Source organism: Zingiber officinale, chromosome 7A (assembly GCF_018446385.1).
Source record: "Zingiber officinale cultivar Zhangliang chromosome 7A, Zo_v1.1, whole genome shotgun sequence".
NCBI classification, from domain to species: Eukaryota; Viridiplantae; Streptophyta; class Magnoliopsida; order Zingiberales; family Zingiberaceae; genus Zingiber; species Zingiber officinale.
The window spans coordinates 54,898,142-54,906,719 of NC_055998.1; the positions used below are offsets into that span (position 1 = coordinate 54,898,142).

Here is an 8,578-nt window from a genome sequence, read left to right on the forward strand (position 1 = left end):
ATCCATGACTTGTGAGATCAAGTCATCGAGTTGACCTACATTCTATTCTCGTTGCATTAACATTGTCCCTGATTGTTAATACTCGACTAGGAATGATTAAGAGTAGTGTTCCCTATATCATCTCACTATCGATTCAACCAATCGATTGATATAGGTAAGAACCTTCTACTCAAGGATGTTATTATACTTAGTTATTTGGCACTAATACAAGTAAGTATAATAACCAAAACAAATGCCTTTATTTATATACAAGAATATGATAAAATGAGTCCATACAACAATCATCAAATGATTAGCTCTAGGACTCTAACTAACATTCGGCTGCGATGACACGACCGTGCCAGGATGGTATGGTCGTGTTCATTCTCTTCTCTGGTGGCGCTGCACGGTCGTGCCAATTGGCACGGTCATGTGGTGTTTGGCCTCCGTCCCTGGGGCACGGCCCTGCAAGGATGCACAACTGGGCACTTCCTGGTCTCGGTCAAGGGGTGGTACGACCGTGTACTGATTTGCCTCGGTCTCGGCCGCACGGCCGTGCAGGGTTGCATAGCCGTGCACTTCTCCTCTTTGGTCTGGTCATACAACCATGCGAGATCACACGGCCTTGTTCTTTGGCCTATTTCGGTGCGTCGATAGTCATCATTTTCGCTCCAATAGTTGTCCCTATCAACACAAAACCAAACAAAGAGCAGATATTCGTACAAAAGAGTATATATAATGAGTACAAGATGAAAGAGGCGATCATGCAACGAATATGTATGCATAAAGTAAGTAGATGTGCGCTAAAACATGCATAAATGATCATAATATTTGCACACATCACACCCCTAGACTTGAACCTTTGCTTGTCTTCTAGCAAAATGCTACAAACTATGCTCATAAGTTCCTGCAATGCTTCATAATCCCTAGTGCATTCGCCTAACTCTATCAACAAATTTCATTGATAAGCATGACTGTGGAGTAATCTAAGTATGGCCTAAGCATAAGTCCTTTGTGCTCGGTGAAGTAAGTAGCTCAAACTCTTCAAGTTTCAATTCTTTGTCCTAGTTAAGTTGTCATACAATTGAGTTCCTAATGTTCCCGGTGATAGACACTTACCTGCCACACACTTAGTTCATTTTCCCTAAATCACACAAGGTCTCAAAGGATACTACTCAGAATCAAGAGAAACATAACATTCATTTCCCCAATAACCTAACTCGGTCTCAAAGGGGTGAATTGTTAATTTCCACTCACGACGATTGTTTTTTTATCCCTTATTCATCATTATTTTTTTTTTTGACAAACACACATGCGCTGCATATGTTGGGATTTAGATTTTTCCCAATGAGCTTCCATGATCCGAGGCCATCCAGTAACCAAAATGCAAACAAGGAATTACCATGGGAATAAAAGTACTAAACAATTTGGATGAATCATAACTATTTCAAAAGTATACCTACTATTCAAGCTTGAGTACTTAAGTGTAGTGAAAATAAGGTCCTTACGATTAGGCATAAACTTATACCAAACTCCGTAAAATACTTAGCTTATTTCATGCTACAAAAGATAGAGAAAGAAGATACACCAAACATACTAACACCATCTGGAAACTCATGAACTAAGAAAATGCTAGCTATTTTGCTATCGGACAAGTAGCAAAAAAAGTAGACGGTTGATGTTCTCAAATATGCCACAAAATTAAAGATAGGAAAGAAAAATACAAATGAGGTGCAAGTAGAAACAAATAAAATGCAAATAAATAAACAAGATAAAATAAAACAAAGCAAATAAAATATGCAAAAATAAAAGCAAGACTCGACTCGACTCAGGTTGTGCAACAACACCCCCCCCAGACTAAGACTTTTCATCGTCCTGATAAAATCAATACGGTGACGGGGGTGGGGGATAAGGAGGTCCTCAATGTGAGCCAGGGGGAAACCTATGTAACGCCCCGCCCCTCCTGCTAAGGCGACGGTGGTTACTTTAACATACATACCTACTTACTACAGTGGAAGTCTTATTTATAGAAATTAAAAACTTTTCTTTTCTTTAAAATCACCATGACTAATCACCTGGACATATAAAACCACATAGCATACTTAACATGATTTTTAAGTCATAATACCCAAACACATAATTAAATGTCATGGAGTCATAAAGTAGTAACATAAACTAGGCATAGTTCTTATTAAACAAAAGCAGGTCTTTCTCCTTTAGCCAAGCCACTACCACACACATCCTTCTAGCCCCTCCTGCTGCTCCCCTAGCTCATCCATTCCTTGCCTTTATCTGTGGTACAAGAAAGTAAGCTGTGAGCACTCATGGCTCAGTAAGTTCCTTTCCTACTCACAAAAACCGTATAGCATATCAAAATCACAGGACATAACGCATGGAGACAAATTCATCATATCATGCAGCATATCATGGCATATCGTAACATAATCGTAAGGTATCATGGCATAACATAACATGATCATCAAATGCACCCTGACATATCATAACATCATCATAAATATCATGACATAATCATAAGGTATATGCAAGGTGAATTTCTAAACATGTATCATGAAAACATATGCAACATGTCTTTTGAAAACTTATAATATACATACTTAAACATAATCTCAACATAAGGGGGCCCCGGCTTGTACCACATACATAAATGCGCGCGTCCTATGTAGGTCCAAGGTAGCAAGTCTTGAACCCTACAAGGCATACATACTAGGCCTGTTTCTTAGTCCATCGACCTAGGGGCACTTAGGAGCCCATCCCTAACGAGGCCCGTTTCTTAGTCCATCGACCCCGGGGTGCTTATGGAGCCCACCCTTGGTACAAGCCTTAAAAGTAAAGTAGCATGTCATACATATCATAATTCTTAACCTATCATTCATGTCATATTCATATCATGAAGAGTGCTCCTAGTCCCAACTGATAGGGAAGCAACTCTTAGGCATAACATAAAGCATGTATAATTGGGCACACAGCACATCATGAATTTGGGCACACAGCACATCATGATCAACTGCATAATTAGGCACACAACACATCATGAACTTGGGCACATAACATATCATAAATTTGGGCACATAGCATATCATAAATTTGGACACATAGCACATCATCATGCATAGGTCATAAGCATACATAAATGAGTAGAGCAGCATGGCATATTCTTATCATATCATAAAGCATTGCATGAGAGGCACATGGGAAATCATAATTAGGTCTCTAACCCTAATATCATGTAGTGGCCGAAACATGTAGTTGTAGCCTAGGTTAGCAAGCAACATAAAATCATGTGAACCCTAAACCATTATCATATCCTATATCATAAGGAACACCTTGAGCATGCTTAGTTTGAGTTCTAAGCTTCCTAGGTCTTTACTTATATCATGGACGAAACTCATCAAGCCTCAAATTAGGTTATAAGCAACATGCAAACATGTAAACCCTAAACTAATGTCATATCATATATCATAAGGAACAACTTGAGCATGTTTAGTTTGGGTTCTAAGTTCTCTAAGATTTTAACCTTATCATGGCCGAACCCTAGCAAGCATGATTCTAGGTTACAAGTAGCATGAAAGTGTTGAACCTTAAACCAATATCATAACACATATCATGAGGAACATCATAAGCACATTTAGTTTAAGTTCCAAACTTCCTAAGCCCTTTAATCTAAGGTGGCCGAAACTTGTTAAGCATGGAAACTAGGTTTCTAGTGGAATAAGAGCATGGAAACCATAAATAGATTTCATAGCATTTATTACAAGAAACATCATGAGCATATCTAAGTTAGGTTCTAAGTTTCCTAGGCCCTTAAACTAATGGTGGCCGAAACCTGTAAGACATAGACTAGTTTTCATGTGACATAAAAGCATGGAAACCCTACACAAATTTCATGACATTTATTACAAGGAACAACATGAGCAAACTTAGTTTAAGTTCTAAGCATCCTAGGTCTTAAAACCTTGTGTGGCCGAAAGTTATAGAGCATGTAACAAAATTTCTATGCAACAAACAAGAATAAGAACATCAAGTTAGTTTCATATCATTTCATCAAGAAGGTCATGAGCATCTTAGAATTGTTTTAAACTTTCCTAGGCCTCAAATCTTAACATGGCCGAATCTCCATAAGCATGAAATAGAGTTCAAATCAACATATAATCATGGGCATATCATATTAGCTTCATATCTTATCCTAGGGAAATCATGGCATGCTTAGTTTTAGGTTTAAAGCTCTCCTAGGCCCTTAGTTCTACCATGGCCGAATGTTCATGAGCATGAAAATGAAGTTCCAATCAACATACAAGTAGGAGAAAATGTTAACAACACCATTATCATAGAGCACATATCATAAGAACAAGGGAGCATGTTTAGTTTGAGTCTTAAGCTTACCTAGTTCTTTTGTTCATGCTTGGCCGAGAGTCTAGGATCATGAATCTAAGTTCTAACTAAACATTCTAGTATAGAAACATTAGGTTAACCTCCTACCATAAGATACATGTCACAAGAAATATAATGAGCATATCTAGTTAGGTCTTAAAATTCCTTAGATCCTTCTTTTTGTCTTGGCCGAAATTTCCATGAAGCAACCCTAGGTTTTTAAGAAATCTATCTTCATGAAAACCACATGAGCTATTGTACCACAGGTGAGGGGAAACTTACATAGTTTTCGCTTGTTGATCCTTAAGGAAGTGGTACCCTTGTGAGGAGGGAGGAGAAGTTTCTCTTCCTAGTTTCCCTTTTTATTTTTCTTCTTCTTGTATGAGGTAGACCTTGAGACTCCTTGCTAGTATTTGTTTTCCCTTAGAGAGAAAACCTAAACTTGGCTTTTGGAGATGAGGGAGGAGAGCTCTAGTTCTCGGTGGAGAAGAGAAAGAGGATGAGGAAGAAGAAGATTTAGAATTTCATTTTTCTCTTTTCTCCTCTAATCGTTTTTTTTCATCATGGGAAGGATTCTTGTCCCCATTCATCCCCCCCTTTAACTTCTCTTTAATTCCCACGAAAATGAGAAGGGAGAGAGGAGAGGAAGGCAATTCACCTTTTGCTTGCTTCTTCTCTTAACCAAGAGGAAGAGGAGGTAAGCCACTTGGTTTTCTTTTGCTCTTTTTCTTAGTTTTCTTTTATTTTCTCCTCACCTTTAACTAAATTTTTCATTCCTTCCTATCCAAATATTATTCATTATTCTAGTGGTTACTTCACACTAATTTAACTCTATCATTTGTGGGAGGTTCAAGGTTCAAACCTCAACCTCTCCTTCTTTTTATTTCTATTATATCTTTTTGATTCCTCTTACTTTCATGCTCTAAAGAAAATACTATCCATATTCTTATCTTATAATTTTGTGGGTGTTACAACCTAGGCATACCAGGAAGATGGCCAAGGTGTTGATGATATTGATATAGGGCATCTACTTGTTGTCTAGTGATATCCATATCATCCATAAAATTTTTCATCCTTTCCTGGTCAACATCATAATCCTGAACGAACCCCGTCACCTGACTATAGAAGTCCTTAATGAACTAAAAATGGTCCTATACCTCCCTAAAATGGTCATCAGATAGCTTGAAGCGACCCTCCAATAATCGTTGTTGGGTATTTTACTTCTCAAGAAGGGAGTCTAAAGAGGTACGGAAATCAGAAAAATCAAATCTAGAGGATCCCGTGCCATAAGCAAAAGAGTGTCTAGGAGGTTCCCGATATCCAGAATGCTGCGAGAATCCTGATAACGAGGGCTCTTGGAGGTACTCGGGTTCTTCTACAATGGAAGGTACAATCTCGGGGTATAAATCAGTAATCACCCAATTCGTGGGGTCACAAACTGAAGTGCACTCGGGGTAAGGAAGGAGTAATGGAAAACCATTGGTTCTAGGGAAAGCAAACTCATTCTCATCCCCACAAATCATCTTCATAGCAAGACAAGAATCGATGTTGATCTTGTCATTACCATGAATCACCTCTAATCTATCAAGTGCACAACCCAGATTGAATGCTACTTGGGTGATTAATCCTCCAAACACTATCATCCCCGAAGATGGCTTAGCTGCTTTCCACAAAGTTTGCAAGAAATGAAACCCTGAATCAAAATCAACTTTATTTAACATCGCTCAAAGAGAATAGAGTTCTATCTTCTTAACCACCCCATCGCTCTCTCCTCGACCAAAGATTGTTTTACTCATCACTCTGTGAAGGTATCTAAAGGTCAGGTTTTGCATCCAGGATGCGTTGGCTCTAGAGTGTTCATAAGGGTCTTGTGATCTGGTAATCGGCATTCAAAATTCGTTCCACTTAATACCACCATCAAATCCACGTGAACCACCAGTAGGTAACCCAATACAATCATTAAAATTACTAAAAGTCCACCGAACTTCTTTATTCATCATTCTAAAAGTTATGACTCCTGCGTAGTCATCCTCAGAAGGAAATTTAACATCTATCAAGCTCAACAATTCAAGAACTAGGCGGTGGTAAGTCGGTGCATGGATGTACATTATATCGTTCCAATTTAAGGCACTAATCATCCAATCTATGTCATCCCTAATTCCTAGCACATCCATAGTAGTGGGATCCATATATTTAGTGCATAAGATTTTTCTAACGATAAGAATATCATATCTAGCTTTTTGCTCATGATTTCTAAAAATAATATTGAACTCATTTTCGTTACCTTTGTCGCGTGCCGCCCGCTTTCCTTTGCCCTTCGATGATGAAGCCTTCCCCTTGCCTTTGTCGCCTCTCGATGCGTCTCCTTCGCTAGATCCACCGCTTCCTCTATGAAGTCTCTTCAAGATCTGCAACATGGTGCAAGATTTTGAGGAGTTTCTTGTGGAAATGAGTCTTGAGGATGGAAATAGAGAGGAGAAGGAAGGGAAAATAGGGAAATTTCTTCTCTCTTTTCAATTTTGTGACTTGAAGAATTTTTAGATTTGGATGTAGATCTAAACAAAAGTGAGCTCTAGAGGTGGGAAATCAGGGATTGATGAGGTGTAGTAGAGAGGAGAAGGCTTTTGGGAGAGAGGGAGATGGAAATAGGATTTCTTGGAAGAGGAGGCAGCATGCACGGGTTGAGACACAGTTATGTCTTATAGACACGACCGGGTCAAACGGGATGCTGCACGGCCGTGCCAATTGGCACGACCTCCTTCTATCTCCCCTCGGCTGAAGTGGCATGGCCGTGCCAATTGGCACGACCCCTGTCTTTTTCTCCTTTTATGAGTCACACGGCCATGCCAGTTGGCATGACCTGGATCTTCTTCATCTCTGGCAGGGCTGCACGGCCGTGCCAATTGGCACGACCCGTGCCTCTTTCTTCTCTGCACAATCCACACGGTCGTCCAGACTTGCACGACCCATGGCTGTAGTCTCCACATTGGCTTCACACGGCCGTGTGAGGTCACACAGCCAGCTCCCTTAAGCTCATAGTGATTCACTCTTCGTCATTTTGGCTCCTCCATCGCCTCCACACCCATGAAAACACTCATGGCCAGCTCGTGGAGGCTATGCACATCCTAAACATGAAATACCCAAAATAAAATACTAGACTAAAACTCACTAGAGAAATAGAACGACAAAAAGTATGATGAACTAAAATGAAAGAAAAAACCCTGGGTTGCTTCCCAAGAAGTGCTTGTTTTAGGTCTTTAGCTCAACCCCGTTTCAGTTAATGCGGACTAAACCTGTGGAAGGATGACTCTCATCCTAGGGTTAATGCTCCAGCCTGCACCTTCATTTTCTCTCATGCAGGACAAATGTATTTCATGTTGCTTGCTGGAGGGGAACTCTCATGGAAATTTCACTCCTCGACTTTGTGTATGTTGATCTTGCGAGAATTTCCCTAAGAAGAAGGGTTGCAGATGGAGGAATATGATAAATCAAACTTGATCTTTTCTTTGCCAATCTCCAAGGACAACCTATGACTTTTTACATCGATAATGGCTCCAGCTGTGGCAAGGAATGGTCTTCTAAGGATAATCGGTATCTTAGGGTCTTCCTCCATATCCAAGATAATGAAATATGTGAGAACTATACATCCACCCACTTCAACTGGCACATCTTCCACTATTCCTATTGGGTATCTGCATGAATGGTCAGCTAATTGCAGTGTCATAGTAGTCAATTTAATGTTCTGGAGGCCCAGCTTCTTGCATAAAAGGTACGAAAGTAGGTTGACGCTGACCCCCAAGTCGCAAAAAGCTCTCGGTATGAGTTCAGAACCAATTTTGCACGGTATGGAGAAGCTTCCTGGATCTTGAAGCTTGGGTGGAGAATTCACCATAAGGAAAGCACTGCAATTCTCTGTCAACGCCATGGTCTCGAAGTCGCCTTTTTTCCTCCTGTTAAATAAAATTCCCTTTAAAAATTTTGCGAACTTCGGCATTTGGTGCAGCGCATCTATCAGTGGTACTTCTATGCAGGTTTCTTTGATCTTCTTTAGGAATCGGTTGAACTCTTCATCTTTCTGGGATGCTATAAGCTTCTAAGGAAGAGGGATCGTCTGATTCTGTGGGGTAGCTTGAAGAGTTTCTTCAATCTTTTTAGTAGCCTCTTCTCCATCCTTGTTTTGAGTCTGATTGGGCAATAGGAGAGAGGGCTA

The 8,578-nt window shown here is 40.0% G+C and overlaps 1 protein-coding gene across 1 annotated transcript; it reads right to left on the reverse strand.

Annotated features, from left to right (window-relative positions):
- Positions 1-7,819: 7,819 nt before the first annotated feature.
- On the reverse strand, positions 7,820-8,293 carry LOC121999385. The gene has a single exon (XM_042554073.1). It carries the CDS (start codon positions 8,291-8,293, stop codon positions 7,820-7,822), a length of 474 nt encoding a protein of 157 aa, XP_042410007.1.
- Between the last annotated feature and the right edge of the window lie 285 nt (positions 8,294-8,578).